At 52.9% G+C, this 11,526-nt stretch overlaps 2 protein-coding genes and 1 long non-coding RNA gene across 5 annotated transcripts in view; 1 reads left to right on the top strand and 2 right to left on the bottom strand.

Moving 5' to 3' along the window:
- The first annotated feature begins 1,032 nt into the window (after positions 1–1,032).
- On the top strand, positions 1,033–1,462 carry LOC115249583 (uncharacterized). Its single transcript, XR_003888258.1, has 3 exons — positions 1,033–1,151; positions 1,194–1,359; positions 1,410–1,462. It is a non-coding gene; the product is annotated as an uncharacterized lncRNA (long non-coding RNA).
- Positions 1,463–1,991: 529 nt separating this feature from the next.
- disc1 (DISC1 scaffold protein) overlaps positions 1,992–11,526 on the bottom strand; it is a 27,819-nt gene continuing 18,284 nt past the window's right edge. The window contains exons 11-14 of one of the 3 annotated variants that reach the window (XM_029834596.1): positions 10,430–10,670; positions 8,885–8,929; positions 4,880–5,003; positions 1,992–2,984 (exon numbers count right to left, since the gene is read on the bottom strand). In XM_029834596.1, coding sequence (XP_029690456.1) covers positions 2,809–2,984; positions 4,880–5,003; positions 8,885–8,929; positions 10,430–10,670 — 586 coding nt within the window. In that variant the 3' untranslated portion in view covers positions 1,992–2,808. 3 annotated transcript variants of the gene reach the window in all.
- LOC115249667 (uncharacterized) lies at positions 5,017–7,360 on the bottom strand. The gene is made up of 2 exons (XM_029835721.1): positions 6,238–7,360; positions 5,017–6,082 (listed from the first exon to the last, which is right to left on the bottom strand). Exons 1-2 carry the CDS (start codon positions 7,057–7,059, stop codon positions 6,002–6,004), a joined length of 903 nt encoding a protein of 300 aa, XP_029691581.1. The 5' UTR covers positions 7,060–7,360; the 3' UTR covers positions 5,017–6,001.

The following is an 11,526-nucleotide window of genomic DNA, read 5'->3' as shown; positions in this document are numbered from 1 at the left end:
AGAATTAAGATGCTCCCGGGTCCAGAACCAAGATGCTCCCGGGTCCAGAACCAAGATGCTCCGGGTCCAGACCAAGATGCTCCAGGCCCAGATAAGATGCTCCCGGGCCCAGATCCAAGATGCTCCCGGGTCCAGAATTAAGATGCTCCCGGGTCCAGAACCAAGATGCTCCCGGGCCCAGATCCAAGATGCTCCCTGGTCCAGAGCCAAGATGCTTCCGGGTCCAGAACCAAGATGCTCCTGGTCCAGAGCCAAGATGCTCCGGGCCCAGAGGAACCATGTGGCAGCTTCTGGGAGGTTCATTCCTCTGGTACCGGTTCTCAGCTGTCCCTGACTGCTGTCCACGTCGGAAGAACTTCAAGCTTTGTGTTTTGTGGTCCAGGAGGACCCGACAGGCAGGCGCCCACAGTGACGCCCTCAGCGCACCACCGTCCCTGCTCGGGACAGAACCTCCAACTATCCTGACAGCTTGAGAAGAGACCAGAAGCCCGATGGCTAACAGCCACCCCCCCCGTTAGCACCCACCCCCCCACCCCCCCCTCACGTTACGCCCCCCCCCCCCTTCCCGTACGCCCCCCCCCCCTCCCGTTACCACCCCCCCCCCCCCCACTAAAACCATCCTTCAGGACCATCGACCCGTCTCCTGCTGCTACCTGAGAGAGAAAATGATCTGTTCGACTCTCCTCCGACACTTCTGGGGACGAGGACGTTTTGAAGGTCGACCCGTCTGTGGAGGAGGAGGTGCTCCTCTACACGAGCACCTGGAGGAGATCCCTGGAGGGACCGCGTGTTTGGAAGCATCTCTCCCGAGATCCCGAGATCCCGAGATCGTTCTGCTCCACCACCAAGGTCGACCTGGTCGTGAGTCTTGATCTTGAGTATAAAGTGATTCTAAACTATTAGTTACTAGATTAGTTTTGACATAACATCACTTGAGGAATCCTCTTCTTAACGATGCTGTTTACCTGACTTTTGATCATTTCCTGTTTACCTGTTCACACCTGTTCACCCTTGTGAGGACATACGTACGTTTCCCGTTCACTGAATTTTATTCACTCCAACTATTTTGTTCTCTTCAGCTGAAGAAACTTGGAATCAAATGATGGCAAAAGTCCAATAATGCTGCAGAAAAGATGACAGGTGAAAGACAGGTGAGAGGAACATCTAAAGGTGACAACCTGCAAAACAGACAGGTGAGAGGAACATCTAAAGGTGACTGGTGGAACCTGCACAACTGCACAGGTGAGAGGAACATCTACAGGTGACCGGTGGAACCTGCACAACTGCACAGGTGAGAGGAACATCTACAGGTGACTGGTGGAACCTGCACAACTGCACAGGTGAGAGGAACATCTACAGGTGACCGGTGGAACCTGCACAACTGCACAGGTGAGAGGAAACATCTACAGGTGAAAGACTCAGCGGACAGACAGACACACAGACAGGCAGACAGACAGGCAGGCAGACAGACAGACAGGCAGACAGGCAGGCAGACAGGACAGACAGGCAGACAGACAGCAGACAGACAGTCAGGCAGACAGACAGGCAGACAGGCAGACAGACAGACCGGCAGACAGACAGACAGACAGGACAGACAGGCAGACAGTCAGACAGACACACAGTCAGACAGACAGGCAGGACAGGCAGGCAGACAGACAGACAGTCAGGCAGACAGACAGACAGACAGTCAGGCAGACAGACAGAACAGGCAGACAGGCAGACAGACAGACAGACAGGCAGACAGACAGACAGACAGTAGGACAGACACACAGACAGGCAGACAGACAGGCAGACAGTCAGACAGACACACAGACAGACAGACAGGCAGACAGACAGACAGACAGACAGTCAGTTCAGGCAGGACAGACGAGACAGACAGACAGACAGGACAGAAGACAGACAGACAGACAGACAGACACTGCACCTCCTCCATTGGGGGTAAAAGAGGCAACTGTAGCTCAACAACAGAAGAAAAGAGCAGTGGACAAAAGGAGGCTGGAGGCTTCGTGCTGTAATTTGTGTCAACAATAAATAAAATAAACATGAAGTTTCAGTAAATCAAAAAAAGCGACACCAAGAGGCAACAACACAGCGATGTGTTTACGACTGCGACACACTTAGAATACAGACAACCAACAACTGCCCACAATTCATAGCACCACAACATTAGTTTCCCACGTTACACCAGGACTAACCAGGTGACCCGTTATGGACGTTCAGGTCATCTCCTGGTCCTGAGACTAACCAGGTGACCCGTTATGGACGTTCAGGTCATCTCCTGGTCCTGAGACTAACCAGGTGAAGTCTGTCACCCGCTCACTAAGCAGCGCTGCTGCCTCCTGGTGGTTGGCTGCAGTCATCGAATCCCCCAGAATAAGGTTTCCCATTTAGCTGGAAGCTTTTTCCACATTTGTTTTTTGATCATTAAAAAGGTGAAATGATGGTGAAATCCAGCTGATGATTGGCCAAAAAGCTCACTGATCAATATTAGTATAAAACGATATAAAAACCTTAAATCCATATTGGTGGACACTTTCTCCTGGTAAAAGGCTGGAGACATTCACAGCCCTTGTGCATTAATATGTGCTTTCAAATGGAATGTTCATTTCTTTTTCCCACAGATGGATGAAGCGTCACACAGAGGCTGTCATGTGACCTACAGCAGTAACCAAGAGGCCCCCTGGGGCCCCCCTAAGGCCCCCTGGGGCCCCCCTAAGGCCCCCTGGGTGAGACTTTACAGTAAAGGAGACCATCCTTGCCGCGGGGCCCAGGTTCGCCTCCCAGAGAGCCGCTGAGTGGTTTTCCATTTCAGATATCCCAGCTGTCGCTAAAGTACTGGTCCTCGTCCTCCTCTTCCTCACTTCTGTTCATCATGAGGTCGTCGTCTTGTAGCTCCTCCTCTTCCTCCTCTTCCTCCTCTTCGAGCTGACTGAGCATCGTCTGTAAAGTGGCTTTGACCGCCTGAACTTCCTCCTCCAGAGACTGTGCAGAGAGAGTTAAGGACAACGACATAAAGAAATCCGCTCAAACGTAAACCTGATGCTTCATCAGGTTTACGGGGCTCTACTGGCTCCCCCAGGTCATCATCGATCTGCACCCATCACACAGCCCCCCCACCACACATTCACTATTCATGAGCTCATCTTGTCCTCAGGACTGGGAGGCAGCGAGGGGACGGAGCAAACAGGCGGGGCTGCTAAATTATTCACAAACGCCACTGAAACCGGATCCACACGGGCGCCGTGGGGGGTGTTGTTGTTTAACCTGCTTCATGGTGTGGGTGTCCGGCTAAAGTGGCCGGGCTGACGGCAGATGGGGCCCGGCGGCTGGTTCGACTCTCCGAACGGACACTAAACTGTCCTCATTCATAATTAAGCCTCCGTTAAAGCGTTTTTCATGAATATTGCAGGAGAATCTTCTAATGCGACACCAAAAGGAATCAGATCAAACATTTCGGAGGAGTAACCCGACTCGCCATCCCGTCTCACGTTCCCTGTCCTCTGCTCTGTCTGCCTCCTTCAAGGTTTCAATTAGGACTCTCAGAGAGAAGAAGCTTGATTTCACTGTCACTACGGCAACGCTGTCGCACAATCTGCTCCTGCAACAAAGCTGCTGTGCTTCTCCCGTGTCCTCGAGTGTCCGTGCTCCTGCCTCAGTGGAACCGAGGACGTGCAAGGACAAACACACAGAGGGGCAGGAACCTGCGCTGACCCCCGGGGCCACGGCGGGGGCCACGGCGGGGGCCACGGCGGGGGCCACGGCGGGGGCCACGGCGGGGGCCACGGCGGGGGCCTGGACCCCTCAGATGTGATAGCGCCAGGGTATCAGGTGGGGACGCCTGATACCCTGGGAGAGAAGGACAAGCACACATTATGTGGAAAATCCCACAATTTAGATACGTCTTAGTTCCTCAGCACGACAGCAGAGAAAAGCGCACTAATCTATTTCCAATCAGCTTCCTAATTAGCACAGAAAATGGTGGATTGTGACCTGTAATCAGCTCCAACACTTTCATTCCAGTCATTATCATATTGTAATTTCCTCCGAGCCAGATAGCAGCAGGTGGATGTGGGCAGAGGAGGAGAGGAGGATGAGGAGGAGAGGAGGAGAGGAGGAGAGGAGGGAGGAGGGAGGAGAGGAGGAGAGGAGAGGAGGAGGATGAGGAGGAGGGGAGGAGGAGGGGAGGATGAGGAGGAGGAGGGGAGGAGAGGAGAGGAGGAGAGGAGGACAGGAGGAGAGGAGGAGGAGAGGAGGAGAGGAGAGGAGGACAGGAGGAGAGGAGAGGAGGAGGAGAGGAGGAGAGGAGGACAGGAGGAGAGGAGGAGAGGAGGAGGAGAGGAGGACAGGAGGAGAGGAGGAGGAGAGGAGGAGAGGAGGAGGAGGACAGGAGGAGAGGAGGAGAGGAGGAGGAGTGTCAGCGGGAGGAGTGACGTTAATATATGACAATGGAGCCACATTCCTGTGTCTGCCACGCTGATGCCCCTGTCGTGGCAGTTTAATCTCAGCCCCTGGTGACTGGCAGTCACATTCAGGACCTTCTAACCCTGCGTGAGCTTCTACCCTCTCATCCTCCGGTTGGCATGTCTCCCCGTCAAGACTAATCTTTAGATCCGGCTGTTTATCTTTGATTTCCTCCAATAGCGGAAAAAACAGGTTGATTTTGCTGTTTTCTCCCAAAAGGAAAAGTCAGAGAACATCTGTCAGCCGAGAGGCAGACACAGTCACACACTCACACACACTCACCCACACACACACTCACTCACACACACTCACCCACACACACACTCACTCACCCACACACTCACTCACACACACAGACCACAGGTAGCATCCAGTTTATTCATGTGCTGGTTCAGCTTCAGCGAGTGTGAAAGGATATGAGTGAGAGTGTGATCCTGAGTCAACAAGGCCGTGTGCAGCTCATCTTCTAAAGTCGTTAGTCTGTGTCCGATGAGCTCGCAGTGCTCCGTCAGCGCCGCAGCCTCGGCGTCACCGCACGCATCCTGGAAAGATTGGGGACACAAAGCATGAACGGAGGGGGCTGCGTCTGCAAGGCCTGCAGCACACGGACCTGGTCCTCAGACCCAGTGGGGGTTTAAGAGCCGATTCATAACAAAAGTCATCTTATGAGCCATAACATCCTGTCCAGCTGCAGGCCAAGCGCTTTAATTACTGTAATAATGCCCTTCATGCATCTATGCAGTCATGTTGTTTCTGCAGTGAAACATCTGCAGTGCTGAGAACAAATTTTAGCTCTAAAGCCTCTGAGCAACATTTCCAGCCCTGAGTGAGACCACGTTTGGGTTTGACTGGGTCCAATGTTGTTCAATGTATCACCCTACAGAGGCGTCACGTATGGGATCATGAATGGAAAATACCAAAAGAGTTGTTGTTTGTTGGCTAAATGTAGAGTTTTTTAAAAGCGTATGAAGATAGATCTGTACTCTCCCCCTGTTTGATCCGATTCTACCCAATCTATGAGCCTAAACCCAGCAGGTTGGACGAGGCCTTCAGAACAACACGAGTTGGGTGTTTATGATGCATTTGTCATTTTGAAACCAACAGTTGGGTTTAATGAAGATTAGGACGCCTCAAAAATGTCTCCTAGCCAGGACACCAAGGTCGTGCTGCCCACGTGCACGTGCTGCTCATGAGGGGGCAGAAGGGCCGTTGGAGGGTTCGGACGTTTCGGGGAGCCCAGCCCGACATAATTAGAGCTGCCCCCTTTGCAGACAGCGCGTCCTAGTTTTCTCAGACGCATGGAGCACAGACAGCGCGTGGCGAGCAGGCGCACTGCGGCGAACAGACGCTCAGATAACGACGCTGACAAATGTGACTCATGACTGCAGGTGGAAAATATCACCTCCCCCAGCTCAGAGGTGTCAGAGCAATCACTCGAAAGCCGCGTCCCCTGTCTCCGTCCCCAAATAGCACCTCCATCTGCAGATGGTGCCATGGCCCAAATGCAGGGACAGACGCTGGGAGTGGGACACTCCGACAGTCAGCAACCCCCCCCCGGCATCTTCGTCCCTGCTGCCTCCAGCTGGGGGAGCCAGTAGAGCCCCGGGGTAAAAGACACGACCTGGGGGAGCCAGTAGTGCCCCGGGGTAAAAGACACGACCTGGGGGAGCCAGAAGAGCCCCGGGGAGCCAGTAGAGCCCCGGGGTACAAGATACGACCTGGGGGAGCCAGTAGAGCCCCGGGGAGCCAGTAGAGCCCCGGGGTAAAAGACACGACCTGGGGGAGCCAGTAGTGCCCCGGGGTAAAAGACACGACCTGGGGGAGCCAGAAGAGCCCCGGGGTACAAGATACGACCTGGGGGAGCCAGTAGTGCCCCGGGGTACAAGACATGACCTGGGGGAGCCAGTAGAGCCCCGGGGTACAAGACATGACCTGGGGGAGCCAGAAGAGCCCCGGGGTACAAGATACGACCTGGGGGAGCCAGAAGAGCCCCGGGGTAAAAGACACGACCTGGGGGAGCCAGTAGTGCCCCGGGGTACAAGATACGACCTGGGGGAGCCAGTAGAGCCCCGGGGTACAAGATACGACCTGGGGGAGCCAGAAGAGCCCCGGGGTACAAGACATGACCTGGGGGAGCCAGTAGTGCCCCGGGGTAAAAGACACGACCTGGGGGAGCCAGAAGAGCCCCGGGGTACAAGATACGACCTGGGGGAGCCAGTAGTGCCCCGGGGTACAAGACATGACCTGGGGGAGCCAGTAGAGCCCCGGGGTACAAGACATGACCTGGGGGAGCCAGAAGAGCCCGGGGTACAAGATACGACCTGGGGGAGCCAGAAGAGCCCCGGGGTAAAAGACACGACCTGGGGGAGCCAGTAGTGCCCCGGGGTACAAGACATGACCTGGGGGAGCCAGAAGAGCCCCGGGGTACAAGATACGACCTGGGGGAGCCAGAAGAGCCCCGGGGTAAAAGACACGACCTGGGGGAGCCAGTAGAGCCCCGGGGTAAAAGACACGACCTGGGGGAGCCAGAAGAGCCCCGGGGAGCCAGTAGAGCCCCGGGGTACAAGACACGACCTGGGGGAGCCAGTAGAGAAGCATGAGGACGTCAGGTAGACGCACTGACGCAGGTGTACGACGTTCCCTACACGACCTGATGCCTGAACATTTGCAGCTCCTTTGTGCTTTGATTCTGCAGCGTGAGACAACAGAGCTGCACTGTTACCAAATCTGATTAAAAATGTCTCCTTTCTTCTTTGGTGATGTGGGTCACTGAGGAGAGAAAGGACCACGAGAGGAGGAAAGAGAGACCAGAGCTCAGCACGCACACACACACACACACACACACACACACACACACACGCACGCACACACACACACACGCACACGCACACGCACGCACACGCACACACATACGCACACACACACACACACACACGCACACACAGACACGCACACACACGCACACACACACGCACACACACAGACACGCACACGCACACACACACACGCACACACACACACACGCACACACACACACACGCACACACGCGCACACACGCACACACACACACACACATACACACACGCACACACACACACCAATCAATCTCCATTGTGGCAGTGGGGCAGCAGCTAAGTGGAAATCATTAACTTCGAGTCATTATGGGATGGAGGAGGAGGTCAGAGACTCCTGAAGCTGTTGCATCCACTGCTGCCACATTCCTGCTAAATGGAGCTAAATAAGAACTAAACACATACAAGGGGGACAAAAGCTAATTCAGTTACAGCCCCCACCACTAGAGGGCAAGCCAGATACTTTGGCCTTAATTTGGGACTCCAATTTAACCTTTATTCACTTTCATGTGTTTCTAGGCTGAGAATAAAAACTGACCCGCTAGTTTAGCTGGAATGGGTCGAGAATTAACAGACCCTGGTCCACATGCAAATTTACATTTGTGTGGTAACGATCACAGTGTTTGAACCTGCAGGTTCTTCTACTCTCCAATGCAATATAGAAAATATATAGAAATGATATAACTTAGGCTGAACATTTGACTTTTATATGTTACTTTGTGCTGTAGCCCACAGGCGTTAGTAGCCCACATTCATCCAGGGGTTAGTAGCCCCCATTCATCCAGGGGTTAGTAGCCCACAGGAGTTAGTAGCCCACAGGGGTTAGTAGCCCACAGGCGTTAGTAGCCCACATTCATCCAGGGGTTAGTAGCCCCCATTCATCCAGGGGTTAGTAGCCCACAGGGGTTAGTAGCCCACATTCATCCAGGGGTTAGTAGCCCCCATTCATCCAGGGGTTAGTAGCCCACAGGAGTTAGTAGCCCACAGGGGTTAGTAGCCCACAGGCGTTAGTAGCCCACATTCATCCAGGGGTTAGTAGCCCACAGGAGTTAGTAGCCCACAGGGGTTAGTAGCCCACAGGCGTTAGTAGCCCACATTCATCCAGGGGTTAGTAGCCCACAGGGGTTAGTAGCCCACATTCATCCAGGGGTTAGTAGCCCACAGGGGTTAGTAGCCCACAGGGGTTAGTAGCGCACAGGCGTTAGTAGCCCACAGGGGTTAGTAGCCCACAGGCGTTAGTAGCCCACAGGCGTTAGTAGCCCACATTCATCCAGGGGTTAGTAGCCCACAGGAGTTAGTAGCCCACAGGGGTTAGTAGCCCACATTCATCCAGGGGTTAGTAGCCCACAGGAGTTAGTAGCCCACAGGAGTTAGTAGCCCACATTCATCCAGGGGTTAGTAGCCCACAGGGGTTAGTAGCCCACATTCATCCAGGGGTTAGTAGCCCACAGGAGTTAGTAGCCCACAGGCGTTAGTAGCCCACATTCATCCAGGGGTTAGTAGCCCACAGGGGTTAGTAGCCCACAGGGGTTAGTAGCCCACATTCATCCAGGGGTTAGTGGTAACCAACCTCATTGTGATTCTCCTCCATGCCGAACAAAAACTCCTCCAGTTTCTGCAACAAAGGGGGGAAACGTGTGTTGAGTCACAGGTCTAACCCTGACCCTGACCCTGACCCTGACCCTAACCCTAACCCTGACCCTAACCCTAACCCTGACCCTAACCCTAACCCTGACCCTAACCCTAACCCTGACCCTGACCCTGACCCTGACCCTAACCCTAACCCTGACCCTGACCCTAACCCTAACCCTGACCCTGACCCTAACCCTAACCCTGACCCTGACCCTGACCCTGACCCTGACCCTGACCCTGACCCTAACCCTAACCCTGACCCTGACCCTAACCCTAACCCTAACCCTAACCCTGACCCTGACCCTAACCCTAACCCTGACCCTGGGTCGGGTCGTCGCTCACGAGTGATCGGACGTGCAATAACAGCGCACGTGAGCAGCTGCAATTATTCATCAACAAAACTGACAGGAGAAATGAGATGAACTGGCACATCTGTACTGCAGGTTTCCTTCATTAGTATTCATCGTACGTAATTATACGTAGGTAATTATACATTCTTCCCCCAGGAAGGAGGTGATTACTGTACCTCCTGATGCTGACATATTGTTTGTGGCTTTAGGGGAAGAACATAACCAGGCTGAGACCAACTAAGGATCAGAAAGGATGGAATTATTATTTGATAATGAGGATTTCAGCCGCTCCGTCGGCCCGACTGGCCGTCAGTAACGTCTTTGGGTTTCTACCAGTCATCTTTCTGCAGTCACACTCACGCGCAGCCAAATCAGCACTTTTATGGAAAGGGCGTAAACATAATATGATCCAATTGTGTGTCGTGGTTCCGGTCCACACGGACAGGAAGGCTGCGCCTGCTCACCTCTTTGTTCTCGCAGAAACGTCAGCAGGAGCCGAGCTTCAGCAGCATAAAGAGAAGCAGAGGAGAAAAAAGAAGGCAGGAATGGAAAGGTGGCGCTTGTGGAACGGCGAGGGGAGGAGGGGTTTGCAGAGAGCTCAGGAAGAGATCAACGGCGGCACAAGGAAAATTAGGACCCCAAACCGTCACCAAGCGTACCAGTCGTTTATTCTGTGGTTCCCCAGAGACTCCGCCCATCTCTGACAGCCAAAATTCAAATTAGCATTAGAATATCTACTATCATTCAATTATTGTTATTATTTAGGCAGCGTTGGCTTCATGAGAGGACACACACACACACACACACACGCACACACACGCACAAAATATTAGCAATTCTTGGTGGAAAATGTTTGTACTGTTTCTAAATCAACTGCACCATATGTTCAGTAACGAAGGGCTGCTCATTAAACGTGGTGCCTGAAAACGGCCCAGAGGGCAGGAAGCTTCCTGGGCGGCTTTGTTTCCCACTACAGGGTTAAAAAGGTGAGCTAACGATGGTGGAGTGAATCAACAGAAGGAAGGAATGAATGAATGAAGGAATGAATGAAGGAAGGAAGGAAGGAATGAATGAATGAAGGAATGAATGAAGGAATGAAGGAATGAAGGAATGACGTGTGTTCCTGAAGGTACCTTGGCAAACTCTGAGTTCTGTAAGTTGGCCTCGGGGCCCCAGCGGCCTCCTAATGCAGTTAGCATAGCACAGTCTTCTTCTTTGGTGGGCGGCTCTGACATGAGAGAACCTTTGGTGAAGTGGACCTCCTCCATATCAGCGCCGCTGCAGCTGGGGGTCCACACCTGGAGGCCCCGCAGCAGCAGCTGACACGCTTCCAGGTCGGCCTCCCAGATCCGATCCAGGCCGGGACAGACGCAGCTGGAAAGAGAAACAATCCACACTGTTGTATCTGAGCCTGAACAAGTAGATCTCTCCCATGTAGATCTCTCCCATGAAGATCTCTCTCATGAAGATCTCTCTCATGTAGATCTCTCCCATGTAGATCTCTCCCATGAAGATCTCTCTCATGAAGATCTCTCTCATGTAGATCTCTCCCATTTAGATCTCTCCCATGAAGATCTCTCCCATGTAGATCTCTCCCATGTAGATCTCTCCCATGAAGATCTCTCCCATGAAGATCTCTCCCATGTAGATCTCTCATGAAGATCTCTCTCATGAAGATCTCTCCCATGAAGATCTCTCCCATTTAGATCTCTCCCATGTAGATCTCTCCCATGTAGCTCTCTCTCATGTAGATCTCTCCCATGTAGATCTCTCTCATGTAGCTCTCTCCCATGTAGCTCTCTCCCATGTAGATCTCATGAAGATCTCTCTCATGTAGATCTCTCCCATGTAGATCTCTCATGAAGATCTCTCTCATGTAGATCTCTCCCATGTAGATCTCTCCCATGTAGATCTCTCCCATGAAGATCTCTCTCATGAAGATCTCTCTCATGTAGATCTCTCCCATGAAGATCTCTCCCATGTAGATCTCTCTCATGTAGCTCTCTCCCATGTAGCTCTCTCCCATGTAGATCTCTCCCATCTAGATCTCTCCCATGTAGATCTCTCCCATGAAGATCTCTCCCATCTAGATCTCTCCCATTTAGATCTCTCCCATGTAGATCTCTCTCATGTAGATCTCTCCCATTAAGATCTCTCTCATGAAGATCTCTCTCATGTAGATCTCTCCCATTAAGATCTCTCCCATGTAGATCTCTCTCATGAAGATCTC

This window comes from Takifugu rubripes, chromosome 4, assembly GCF_901000725.2.
Source record: "Takifugu rubripes chromosome 4, fTakRub1.2, whole genome shotgun sequence".
Taxonomy (NCBI): Eukaryota; Metazoa; Chordata; class Actinopteri; order Tetraodontiformes; family Tetraodontidae; genus Takifugu; species Takifugu rubripes.
The sequence above is the reverse complement of the archived record's forward strand: the minus strand, read 5'-3'. Positions and strand labels throughout refer to the sequence as shown.